General features: G+C 40.9%; 1 protein-coding gene across 2 annotated transcripts in view; it reads left to right on the top strand.

The window, feature by feature from the left end:
- LOC142677628 (transcription factor ETV7-like) overlaps positions 1–13041 on the top strand; it is a 112375-nt gene extending 99334 nt beyond the window's left edge. For both annotated transcript variants that reach the window (XM_075847245.1, XM_075847246.1), the window contains one exon: positions 12046–13041. In XM_075847245.1, the coding sequence (XP_075703360.1) occupies positions 12046–12145 (100 nt within the window). In that variant the 3' untranslated portion in view covers positions 12146–13041. The remainder of the gene's footprint in view (positions 1–12045) is intronic.
- Positions 13042–14347: the final 1306 nt, after the last annotated feature.

Consider the following 14347-nt stretch of genomic DNA (forward strand, 5'->3'; position numbering starts at 1 on the left):
ACACACTAATTACGTCCGTAATTGACGGACGTATTTCGGCCGCAAGATACGGACCGAACACAGTGCAGGGAGCCGGGCTGCTAGCATTATAGTTATGTACGATGCTAAGAGTCCCTGGCTCGCTGCAGGACAACTGTCCAATACTGTAAACATGTTTTCAGTACGGGACAGTTGTCCGGCAGCGAGGCAGGGACTCCTAGCGTCGTACATAAGTATGATGCTAGGAGCCCGGCTCCCTGCACTGTGTTTGGTCCAGTACTTGCGGCCGAAATACGTCCGTCAATTACGGACGTAATTAGTGTGTGTGCACATACCCTAACACATGTGTTACTAATCATTTTTTGTGTGTTTTCTTACAGGTTCGGTCGTTGGACTACGGCGGATTCCAGGACTACTTCGATGACAGCTTTTTTTTTTATTAATAAAATGGTTAATGAGGACTGTGTGGTTTTTTTTTTATTTCAATAAAATATTTTTTCTATGTCTTTGTGTTTTTTTTTTAAACTATATTACTACCGCCTTAGTAATGGCCGCCGGCTGATTGACAGCATCCATTGCTAAGGCGGGGCTTAGTGTTAGCAGGTACAGAGGCTAACACTAACCCCCATTATTACCCCGTTACCCACCACCACCAGGGGTGCTGGGAAGAGCCGGGTACCATCCAGTACTTGACCATCTGTAGTGATGGTTGGCCACTGGGGTGGCCGCAGGCTGGTATTATCAGGAGGGGAAAGGTCGAAAACAGTGGCCCTTCCCATCCTGGTAATGCTAGGCTGTTGCTGCTTTATTGTATCTGGCTGGTTATGAAAATGGGGGGGACCCCACGTCATTTAAAAAAAAATAATTGGAAAGAATGATGTCGGGTCCCCCCCAATTTTCATAACCAGCCAGATACAACACAGCAGCAGCAGGCAGCATTACAAGGGTGGGAGGGCCACTGTTTTTGGCCTTCCCCAGCCTAATACTACCAGCCTGCGGCCACCCCTGCCCGTCACTACAGATGGTCGGGTACTGGTTTGTACCCGGCTCTTCCCAGTACCCCTGGTGGCGGTGGGTACCGGGGTAATAATGGGGGTTAGTGTAGCCTCTGCACCGGCTGACATTAAGCCTAGTAATGGAGGTTGTCAATCAGCCAGCGGCCATTACTAAGGCGGTAGTAATAAAGTTTAAAAAGATACAAGCACATAGAAAAAATATTTTATTGAAATAAAAAAACACAACCCTCATTAACCATTTTATTGAGAATAAAAAAAACGCCGTCATTGAAGTCCTCAAATCCGAAGTCCAACAACCGAACCTGTAAAAAAAACACAAACACAAAAATAATCAGTAACACATAAAGAAGCAAAATTATTATTCTTACCTATCCTGGGTCCAGCGCTGGAGCCGCAATGTCAGCGAGCTGGGCCCTGTATCTAATCCTATCATGTGTGATACAGTCTGCTGAGCTGTGTATCTAATCCAATCATGTATGATACTGTCTGCTGGGCCCTATATCTAATCCGATCATGTGTGATACTGTCTGCTGAGCCACTGTATCTAATCCTATCATGTGTGATACTGTCTGCTGAGCCACTGTATCTAATCCTATCATGTGTGGTACTGTCTGCTGAGCCACTGTATCTAATCCTATCATGTGTGATACTGTCTGCTGAGCCACTGTATCTAATCCTATCATGTGTGGTACTGTCTGCTGAGCCACTGTATCTAATCCTATCATGTGTGGTACTGTCTGCTGAGCCACTGTATCTAATCCTATCATGTGTGATACTGTCTGCTGGGCCACTGTATCTAATCCTATCATGTGTGATACTGTCTGCTGAGCTGTGTATCTAATCCTATCATGTGTGATACTGCCTTCTGAGCCACTGTATCTAATGCTATCATGTGTGATACTGTCTGCTCAGCCACTGTATCTAATCCTATCCATAGTTTATAGGGTCGTAGTGCTATAGATATGCTATGCTGTCTCATATACACACTTTTTTTGGGGGCGGACACATATGTATTGGGGCTATTTCCCGGACATTTTAAGCCCTGAGGGTATGTTCACACGGCAGCGTCCGTTACGGCTGAAATTACTGTGCTGTTTTCAGGAGAAAACAGCACCGTAATTTCAGCCGTAATGGCATGTGGAGGCGTCTTTTGCTGCGTCCATTACGGAAGTAACTGAAGCTGGTTTTCCATGGAGTCCATGGAAAACGGCTCCATTTACGTCTGAAGAAGTGACAGGCACTTTTTTACGCGCCGCCTTTTGACAGCGACGCGTAAAAAAAAATGACCGTCGGCACAGAACATCGTAAGACCCATTCAAATGAATGGGCAGATGTTTGCCGACGCTTTTGAGCCGCATTTTCGGACGTAATTCAATGCTAAAACGCCCTAATTACATCCGTAAATAGTGTGTGTGAACCCAGCCTTAGTGACGCCCCCGGCTGCTAGTGCTGCATTGTTGGGTCATTTAGGAGACCCAGCGATGCAGCTGAAAGTGGACCGTCGGCCATGAGAAGTTTGCGGGGGAGGGGGGGGCCCAGTAAGAATTTTTGCATCGGGGCCCATGAGCCTCTAGCTACGCCCCTGGCTAGGTCTTCTTCTTCACTGTCTGACCAACATGAAGTTGCAAAATTATCCTTAGATTTATCTTTCTTAGGATCAACTCTTGAAATCGAGCTTTGATTTTCCCCATAGGCTGGTAATTTCCATTTCTTTACATTTTTTTTCTTTACCTTTTTTTGTGGTTTTGCTGTTTTTGACTTGTTCATCGATTGAGTTTTTTTTGGGTTTGCCCATTATGATCCCTTTCTTATATAACTTGCTGGAAGAACTGTATTATGTAAATAGGACATTTAGGGTTCCCATACTAACCCCTTAAGGTTGCAGCCTAGTTTGGGCCTTAAGGCTCAGAGCCCATTTTTTAAATCGGACATATTTCACTTTATGTGGTAATAACGTCGGAATGCTTAAACCTATGCAAGCGATTCTGAGACTGTTGTCTCGTGAGGCATTGGGCTTTATGTTAGTAGTAAAATTTGGTCGATATATTCAGTGTTCATTTGTGAAAAATTGCAAAATGTAGAGAAAAATTTGAAAAAATAAAATTTTTCTGAATTTAAATGCATCTGCTTGTAAAACAGATGGTTATACCACCCAAAATAGTTACTAGTTCACATTTCACATAAGTCTACTTTAGATTGGCATAGTTTTTTGAGCATTATTTTATTTTTCTTGGACGATACAAGGCTAAGAACATAAACTGCAATTTCTCATATTTTTAAGAAAATTTCAAAAGCCTTTTTTTTAAGGTACCTGTTCAGTTCTGAAGGGGCTTTGAGGGGCCTATGTATTAGAAACCCGCATAAAACAGCGCTATGTGTTCTTAGGAGTCCAGATTTAGCTGGATTGGTTTTCGGGTGCCATGTCGCATTTGCAGAGCCCCAGAGGTATCAAAGGAATGGAAACCCACCAGAAGTGACCCCATTTTGGAAACTACACCCCTCAAGGAATTCATTTATGGGTGTTGTGACCATTTAGACCCCACAGTTTTTTCACAGAACTTATTTGAATTGGGCTGTGAATTACAAAAAAAACAACTTTTTTCCAATAAGATGTTGTTTTGGCTCAAAATTTCTTATTTTCACAAGGAATAAAATACCCCAATTTGTTGCCCAATTTGTCCTGAGTGCGGCAATACCCTATTTGTGGTGATAAACTGCCGTTTTGGCCCATGGGAGGGCTCAGAAGGAAAGGACCACCATGTGGCCTACTGGGGATTTTCTGGTGCTAAGTCATGTGTGCAGAAGCCCTTGAGGTACCAGTACAGTTGAAACCCCTGAGAAGTGAACCCCGTTTTAAAAACGACACCCCTTAAGGAATTCATCTAGAGGTGTAGTGAGCATTTTGACCCCACAGGTACTGTGTAAAAGATAATGCGCAACAGATGGTGCAGAGTGAGAGTTGCAATTTTTCTATATATATATATGCCATGTCAGTTTCCGATATATTGTGCCCAGCATGTGCCACCGGAGACATACACCCCATAAACTGTAATGTGGGTTCTCCCGGGTATGGCAATACCCTACATGTGGCTGTTATTAGCTGCCTGGGCACACGGCAGGGCTCAGAAGGAAAGGACCACCATTTGGCCTACTGGAGCTTTTCTGGTGCTAAGTCATGTACGCAGAAGCCCCTGAGGTAGGGCTCAGAGGGGAAATATGAGGAGGGGTAAGCTGTGCGGAGTGCATCAGGGTAAGTAAAACTGTGGTAAATTAAAAATAAAGGGATGGATGATAAATTTTAAAACACTTTCATACAGAGCTCTGGTTTTTCGGGACATGTGTCACATTGGTATATTTTGTCCTTCCTTATCCCCCTCTTATAGCAGACTTTGCAGCTCTTTTGACTTTTTCCCTTCTTGCCAGTTTGGGGAACTTCTCCTGGAAAGTGTTGCCCTGGTACGATGCGTGTGGCCTCGCTTCCAGAAGTACTGTAGGGCTTCAGGACTTGATCTGACAAGTCCACCCCTCCCATGTACCTACTGTAGTCCAGGATGCAGTCTGGTTTGGGGGTCTCTGTTCTGGTACCTCATACAGGTACATAGATACTGGTGGGACATCTCTCTTGTCTTGTACTTGACACACAATATATTGCTGCTGGATTGTGCCCAGCTCTCACCACTTCTTGTTTGCCCAAGCAGAGTCTTAGGGAGGCTTCTCAGATTTCTTCTAGCAGTGCCGCATGCCGCAGGACTTCTGGAAGCGAGGCAGTTGAAGAGTGGGACACTGGTATAAAAATTATCCAGGTAGAGGTGGTAACCCTGGTCCAGCAGTGGGTGCACAAAATCCCACACAATTTTTGTATTAACTCCCAGTAAAGGGGGGCATTCTGGGGGCTGAATACTGGTGTCCTTCCCTTCATATATCCTAAATTTGTAGGTTTACCCTGATACCCCCTCGCACAGCTTATACATCTTCACGCCATACTTTGCCCTCTTACTCGGCAGGTACTGGCGGAATTGAAGCCTCCCTTTAAAATGTACCAAGCACTCATCAATAGAAATACTATTCTCGGGGGTGTATGCTTGGGAAAACCGGGCACTGAAATGGTCTACTAATAGGGGTCTCCATTTATACAAACGGTCAAAACTGGGGTCATCTCGGGGTGGGCACTGCTCATTATCCGTATAATGTAAGAAGTGAAGTATTGCCTCATTTTTATTTATTTTTTAGGTTCCAGTTTAGTTCTGAAGTTGCTTTGAGGGGCCTATATATTAGAAACCCCTATCAAACACCCCATTTTAGAAACTAGACCCCTCAAAGTATTCACAAAAGCATTTAGAAAATGTATTAACCCTTTAGGTGTTTCACAGGAATTTAGAGCAAAGTAGAGGTGAAATTTAATTAATTTAATTTATTAGGCACCATGGTGGTGCCAAAACACCATGTGGTGCCAAAACAGTGGGAAAACCCCCAAAAGTGACCCTATTTTGAAAACTAGACCCCTTGAGGAATTCATTGTAGTTTTCATGGGGTGCACGCGACTTTTTGATCAGTTTTTATTCTATTTTTAAGAGGCGTGGTGACTAAAAAACAGCAATTTTACTATTGTTTCTTATTCTATTTTTTTTTTACAGCGATCACCATGCGCTATAAATGAAATATTCACTTTATTCTGTGGGCGATACGATTACGGCAATACCAGATGTGTATAGTTTTTTTATGTCTTATGGCGTTTGCACAATAAAATACATTTTGTAAAAAATCATTTACTTTTTGTGTTACCTTATTCTAAGAGCCATAACTGTTTTATTTTTCCATCAGGAAAGCCGTGCAAGGACTTATTTTTTGCGTAACGAACTGTAGTTTCGATCAGTACCATTTTTAGGTACATGCCACTTTTTGATCTCTTTTTATTCAATTTTTTGGCAGATGAAGTGACCAAACAATTGTGATTCTAGTACGGTTTATTATTATTTTCTTTTACATCGCTTTGTAGTTCAGGCCGTTACGGATGCGGCGATACCAATTATGTATAGTTTATTTGTTTATTTATATATTTTTATTAATAATAAAGGACTGATGAGGGAAAAACGGGGATTTGTACTTTTATCACTTTTAAAACTTTTATTTTCTTATTTTTACACAACTTTTTTTAACTTTTTTACACTTTTTTTTACTTTGTCCCACTAGGGAACTTGAGGGCAGGAGGCCCTGATCACTATTCTATTACACGCGTAGTGCAGTGTATTAGAGCTGTCAGCTATTCGCTGACAGCAAGCATAGTGGGTCCTGACTTTGTCAGGACCCACTAGGCTTCCGTTGATGGCGTAGCCAGAGTCCATTATTAGTACTCTGGTTGCCATAGCAGCCATCGCGGGCTGCTATCGTGTAGCGGGCCTTCGATTGTGGCTTAACCCCTAAGAAGCCGCGATCGCTATTGAACGCGGCTTCTAAGGGGTTAATCGGCGGGGACCACCGCGATCGGTCCCTGCACACTGAGCTGTGATAGCCTGCTGTCGGAAACAGCAGGTATCACAGCTCAAACATGTGCCGGGGAAAGATGGCGCCGTGTTAACTCAGGTCAGTACTATTACTGAACTGAGCGCGAACGATGCGCTCAGCACAATGTAATAGTACTGAGCTGAGCGGGAAGGGGTTAATACATGTTCTGAACTACTACTGAGTATAAATGATATTCTCTAAATTTGTAGGACGGACCTTTTGTGCTGATAGGTCTAGTAGTAAATTTCCTTTTTAGGTTGAATACTCAGATTAGAAGTTAATCAGAAGACCACAGAGAGTCCAGGAATTTTTGAACTATGCTCTTTCTTGTTTAAATTCACAGTTCTGTAGAAAGGTAATTAGTTGTTCTGAGACCATAGAGATTTAATTAAAAGCACTAAGCACTTGTATAATGAGGAAAAAACAAGGTGGCTCCTTTTACAAAGGAGAGTTACCTCTTATTTCACAGTAAAATGTAGACCTTTATTTCTCTGGTGAGGGCACTCTGCAAGGCTGTTATTTTATCTTGCTGTAAAAGAAAGCATTTACTGCATAAATAGCGTTCTGGACGCCGTGTTCATTTTCCAGTATAGGACAAAATTCAGTCCCCTTTTTTGAGGCCTAGTAAGGGTTTGGTTTCTTCCCTTTCCCAAAGTTATTTTCAATGAAAATGAAGCAAAGAGTGGATGCCTCAAAATGGGACTGGGTTCAAAGTCCTTATGAGTACACACAAAAAAAGTAGCGAGGCAGCACATCCCAAAAAAAAGTGGGAATTTATTCACCCAATGCAGAACACTGGGGGTGCGTAAGCCCACTACAGCCCAATATTAAATTCCCACTTTTTTGGATGTGCTGCCACGCTTCTTTTTTTTTGTGTGTACTCATAGGGACTTTTTACCCAGTCCTATTTTGTGACATGTACACTTTGCAGCATTTTTTCTGGTGCTGTGACATTTTTGTTTTTGTCTATTGCCATCGGTCCTATCACTTTGCACAGAACAATATTGGACTGTAATGGGAATTACATTATGGCTTCCGCACCCACAGTGTTCTGCATTGGGTGAATAAATTCCCACTTTTTTGGATGTGCTGCCTCGCTTCCTTTTATGTCTTCTCAATGGTATGTCCTACCGTTTAGTATCTGGGGAAGGTGACTGATGCTCTCCGTGCAATGTTTGCATACTTTTGGCATGTTATTTAGGTATGTTAGTATGAGTGCCGTTCCTAGCCAAGTGAATAAGGACTCAGTTCGGACGGTGTCTTTGATCCTTTGGTATGTCAGTGGGGTCGGTGACTCTCTGTGTTACACCTCAACAGTGCTTCCCCATCGCATAAACAGGGCGTCTGTAAACGTTAGTGTCTCAGAGATCTAAGAGGGGGGGGGGCGCGGGTCTGCCCTTACATGCGGTAGAAATCGAACAGGCTGCGTTATAGTTTACGCCTTAACCTTTTGTTGAAATATGACTGGGGAGAGATTTAATCTCTTGATTGGTACGCCGCTCACCTTTGATGATGTTTCTGAGCCTGCGTGGCAGCTGTCCCCATTGGTGTAGCGCGTGGTCTGAGCATGGTCTAGGCCACAATGGTATTAAACTTGTCTGCAAAGAATCCAGCGATGATTGACCAGCTGCAGAGAATCTCTTTGCACTACCACACCGGTTCAGCTTTCAAAAAATAGATTTAAAGGCTGTGATGTTATTAGATTCTTTTTTTTAGATGCGGAGCTCATGAAAGCACGTCTGCTCAGTTCTCCGGCTAGCCACGCCCCCAGAGGATATCGGTTTTTAACTGTTCGTTTTTTTGCTCCCTATAATCAATGCAGGGACGTAAGGTTAAATATTTCTTATCAACAAAGAACAAGGGTGCTCCCGCAGGACATGTAGATGGAAAGATAAAGCCTGTATTCAAATTTTCATCCAAATATTCCTTAAGGGCTTTCAGTTCTGTTTCCGAAAGAAAGTAGATTCGACCAAAGGGTTATGTAGCTATGGGTAACAGTTCTATTGGGCAATCATTAACCATGTGGAGGTAGCTTATCTGCATTCTTTTTATCACAGACATCCTGAAATTCTTTGTATTGTGATGGTAATTAATCTTTAACCCCTTAACGACCGGCGTATATTTTTTTTTACGTCGGCCATTCAGGGTAGTTCTTCTGAAGCGCCGCCTTTTCACGTCGGCACTTCAGAAGATTTTTCCCCGCATCATCCGGTGATCTCCTGAAGCCCATGCTGTTGCTAACAGCCTCGGGCTTCAGGACAACGATTGGAGACCACTAGCAGTGTTCTCCGATCTTATTTAACCCCTCAGATGCGGCATTCAATAGCGAGCGCCGCATCTGAGTGATTTTAGAGGGAGGGGTCTCCCTCTCTCATCCCACTGGCATCCCCGCGTGTATTATAATAGCGATCAAAAAGTTTGCACTGTAAAGTCCCCCAGTGGGACTAAAATAAGTAAAAAAAAGTTAAATAAAGTTTGAAATAAATAAATGTCCCAAGTAAAAGAATAAAAAATAAATACCCACTTTTTCCCCTTACAAAATACTTTATAATGAAAAAAAAGTTAAAAGTTACTCATATTTGGTATCGCCGCGTCCGTAACGAACTCAACCATAAAATAATTACATTATTTAACCTGCACGGTGAACGGCGTAAAAAATATAATAAAAAACAACGCCAGAATTGCTGTTTTCTATTCATCCTGCCTTCAAAAGTATTTGACAAAAACTGATCAAACAGTCGCATCTACTCCAAAATGGTACCAATAAAAACTACAAATCGTCCTGCAAAAAAAAAAAGCCCTCATACAGCTGCATCGGTCAAAAAATAAATAAGTTATGGCTCTTAAAATATGGCGACACAAAAGCAAATAATTTGGAAAAAAATGTGTTGTTACTGTGTAAAAGTAGGAAAACATAAAAAAAATCAATATAAATTTGATATCGCCACAATTGTAACGACCCGCTGAATAAAGTTATTATGTTATTTATACCACACGGTAAACGGCGTAAAATTAAGACGCAAAAAAATGACGAAATTTCTGTTTTTAAAAAAGTTATTAAAAAGTTAATCAATAAATTATATGTATCCCAAAATGGTGCTATTATAAAATACAACTTGTCCCGCAAAAAAAAAAAAGTCCTTATACAGCTATGTCGACACAAAAATAAAAAAGTTATAGATCTTTGAATGTGACGATGGAAAAACCTACAAAATTGCTCGGTCATTAAGGTTTAAAATACCTTCGTTATTAAGGGGTTAACAGCAAGTTCAGATATTGATATTCTCAAGTATTGAAAAAGTTTAGGCAGACAATTTAGCTGACAGTACTCAGATGGAAAATGTATACAACGTGTTTCCCAACTGATGAATAGTTTGTGAGTAAAAAGCCAAGGAATTCCCCAAATCACTGAAAACTTTGGAGAAGAAACAGTTGGAAATGAATAACTTCTTGATGATCAGGCATGATGAGAACTTGAAGATGCTTAATTTCATGAGAAAAAGGCCATGATGATAGGGGTCAAATATATCAGAACAAGAAATCTCATGTGTTTTAGTGCATATGTGTATTGGCACTATAAAATAAGATTCTCTGGTGCCAGCAACTTGTCTTCGTCCTATAGTATTTTTTAATCCAACAGATCAGACGTCTCCATTTTCTATTACATCTTTGACAGCGATCGTCCTACGGATCTAATTTGAGCAATAAACAGCATAGTACACTTCAATAAAGGCAAATATTTTCTGTAGGTCGCCTCTCTTTTTCTGCTGTTGTTTTTGAATAACATAAAGTCAAATTGGTTCAGATATAGATTCAGTATCTTTCTGAGTATTCTGACTTGATTGATCGAAGGAGAAGGCAGGATTATCTCCAAATACCCACAGTATAGTCTTTCGTTTTTCATTAAGTCTCTGATCAATTTGAATGCACAATTGCATTAAGTTCTCCAACTTTTCTGGGGTTATCACTTTGGAAAGTACATCCTTCACTTGCTTTGAAAGCCCTCTCTGAAATTGGCTCTTCTGAGCCGCTAGCTTCCCTGTGGTATCAGTTACCCAGCAGCTCTTCTGTGCATTCCGGAACTGAGCACCTTCCTTGCCGCAGATTATGCAGTCTAACTTCAGCTGTGGCATAACAATTAGGATCATCTAAAACTTGATTCATAGCAGTGATACAGTCATCCAAAACATTCAGAAGATTACTATCCTTTTCTACATAAAGAGAAGCCAACACTGGAGCTTCATCTGTCAGAAGATTAATTGTAAGCAATACATTTTTCTTTTCACTAGTAAATTTGAAAAATATATGTAGCATAATTAAAGAGGTTGTCCGAGCACAGGGCAGTGTTTCATAGTGAATAGGAGCAGAGCTGCAATAACCCAGCACGGCCGCAATACAGTGTACGGAAGCCTTCTGCTTCTGACACAAGCCACTGCATAACATCCAAGGCCTGGAAGCATCCCCAAAAGCTGATCGGTATGGGGTCTGGGTGTTACACCCCCACCGATCATATACTGATGACCTATCCTGTAGATCAGGTCAACAGTATGAAAAACCGCTGAACCTTAGAGATGGACGTTGTGTGCTGCCAGCGTCAGGACCTTGTATGTGCCACGGTGCAGACCATTGCCAGGGACTAATGTAGCAAGCGTGAGGGGGATTCGGTCCCCTAACCCTCCGGTCAGGGTTGCAGGGGGTTTGTTACGCCAATGGGTAATGGCGTGTAAACTTGAGACTGTGGCTGAGTGAGCCACGCACATACGAAAGTTGTCTTTGTAATTAAATCATCTCTCTTTGTTGCTCTCCCTATCGATTTTGCAGCTGAGAACATTTTTTTTTTTGATAAGTAGCTCCAAATGCTTGTAGTTCAGCAATTTGTTGCTTCATAGTTGTCAAAGGACTTGTTCCAGGGGATTCCACATGTGAGCCAGACTAGTCTGCTAAGGTTTATAGCAGATTAAGATTCTAGATCATGTAGGAGGGTGATAATAGCAAGAGTAGCCCAGTAACAGCCCAGGATCGGTACACAGATGAGCAGCAACAGGTTACCGCGTGAGGCAGAGACGTGGTCAGGAAAAAATGCAAGTTCGGTACACAAATGACAGCAACATTTTGTAGAGAGAGTCAGAAAGGAACTAGACTTGAGGCAGGAAGCTTAATAGCCTGGCCAGATTTATATAGTATGCCAAAAGGGTGAGATGAATTAAGCAATTAAGGCAAATAATCCAGAGAGGCAGGAATCCATCCTATGGGTGGATTACTTAGGACTAATCCATTATACTGTGCAGAGACTGGAGTCGACTACACTAGTAAAAATAAATTATGTGAGCAGAATTTTAATTACATATAAATTACAAAATTGTATTGTTTCCAATTCTAGAAATGAATAAATAAAAATGACAATGAAACAGAATATCCCTCCAAATATTGTGATACAGTCAAGAGTTTGCATATTCGAGACACAAATGTTCAATTGTAAAATTAGCTTTCTCTGCATATTAAAAACATGTATTTATATGCTGATTAATTCCACAATTATTTTGTTTAGGTTTCTGAGGTCACCTAAAGAGAAACATGCATCAGAGGAGAAACTGCAAACGCAAGACACATATGACTCTGATGAATATATCATTGCTGTTTCCCCTTGAGATATTTCACTAAGGATACTTTCACACTGCAGTTTTTGGTCAGTATTTGGCATCAGTATTACGAAGCCAAAACCACGAGTGGGTCCAAAACATGGAAGAGGTACAAATCTTTCCATTATACTTTTTTCTCATTAGGTACCACTGCAGGATTTGGCTTCCAAATACTTCCAAATACTGATGCAAAATACTGACCAAATACAGCCCAAAATACTGAAAACATGTACTGAAAACATGATGGAGCATACTGAAATTTTTTTTCATGTGGACTCAGCATGTGTTTCCACCATTGTACAGATGTGCCCACCATTAACTTTTCTTGAATTGCGTTGTTATACAATTTGTCATGATACCATTTCAATACAATCTCGCACCTTCTAGTAAAAAACCTATTAACATAGGATAACAAATGGCTGTTGGATGTCATCTGTCAGACACATTCGTCACAGCTATCCAGTAAAAACAAATACATTAAAGCTATGGTTTTTTTTAACATGGGAGTCAATGGGCAATGGATGGCTCAAGAATGGCATCTGTCGGAGGTTTATGGTTTTTTTACCTGCTTGTTTAACATTTTGTGTCACACATTTCGGGATTTGTCGGCTTTAGAAACAAGTTAAGGGTGGACACATCTGCCCCATTGAAATGCAGTAACATCGTATTGAATATCCTTATGATATGAATGACAAATACGCTTGTGTGCATGATGCCTATGGCTGGTGCTGCATGCAACTTCTATTATTTCCTATGAACTGAGAGCAGAGCCAAGTGTATACATATGAAGATAATAATTAAGAAAACTTGTGTTAATTGCCATTGAATTATGGATATGTGCAGTGAATGTGTTATATGCAGTTATATGCTAACATAAGGAAAAAATAATAAAAATAAAGAATAAAAATGTCACAGAAATATTTTTTTTGTTGTGTTTCTTTTAGTCTTCAGCATAGACTGCACTGAATTATTTTTAACATGACCACGGTATCTGCTTGCCAAAGAGAATCTATAAGATGGCCATGGTTTTTTTCTGCTTTAGCAAGAGCTATTGAACATGCTGAATAGTGCCCTAAACAACGGTTAGGGGAGTCATCCAGAAGTGTGCACCATATGCCAATATTTTTTCAACGAGAGGCATCATGTGATTTCGGCCATACCACTTGTGTGCTTAGTCGAGTCGCAGACAAAACTATTTTCATTTGCCAATCAGGCCTGAGCACACACCATAATTAGTATAGCACGCTTTTGCATGGCACCTGAAGCACATTACGTTGAGTATCTCATAGATGCACTATATTAAAGGGGTTTGTCTGGTGACAGATTTCCTTTAAAGATCGTCTGTCACCAGACACAGCCAAGTGTACCCCAATGTCCTATTCAGTTTTGAAAGAGTCTGAGAGGTCAGAAAGGGCCATCATGTGAACCCTCTTGGTCAGTAAAAAATAGCAAAAGGGATTACGTGTACACATTTACATATAGTGTGGTTAATCTTTCAGCCACCAATGAGGAGATCAAGGTCATTTAGTGAGTGCTCCTTCCGTTTAGCAATACGTTTTGTAGATGTTCTGAAATAAGGGACTCTGCTTTATTATGTTTATGATCAACTCAAAAAGTACTGTATAATTATATACACACATACACAAATTTGTGAAAACCATATATTTAAATTATGGCAAGTAAATCTACTGCCAGCGCTTATAAAACGAATATGTAATCTAGGAAAATGTAAATTGCTTAATCCTATAGACTTATTGGGGAAGATGTATCAAGATTGTGCCAGTTTTAGTTCTAACAAGCTAGAGTAAGATGCAACAAATTTATTAAGAGGCAAATGACTCTTAATAAATGTTTTGCATTTTCAGTTGTCCATGCGACACTAAATAAAATCTATGCCAACCTGGAGCTGTCGTAGATCTTTGCTATAATTTTCGCAAGTTGCCAGTTTCTGGTGTAAATTATAGTAAATATGTCGGGCCGAAGTGGGCACGCCCCTTCCACTAAGCTCCGCCTACATTTTCAAAAGGGGTCGAAAGTGGAGGATACTGCCCAAAAGATGCAAATTTTGCGACTTTTGATCTGTTTGCAACATTTCTTTGCCAGAAAACAGGCATATTAACATGGCTAACTTTCTCCCATTGAGTATTATTTTACATTCTTATTTTAAGCCCAAGCACTGTACCTTTTCCATCTTAAAATAATGCAAAATTC

Source organism: Rhinoderma darwinii, assembly GCF_050947455.1.
Source record: "Rhinoderma darwinii isolate aRhiDar2 chromosome 2 unlocalized genomic scaffold, aRhiDar2.hap1 SUPER_2_unloc_34, whole genome shotgun sequence".
Lineage (NCBI taxonomy): Eukaryota > Metazoa > Chordata > Amphibia > Anura > Rhinodermatidae > Rhinoderma > Rhinoderma darwinii.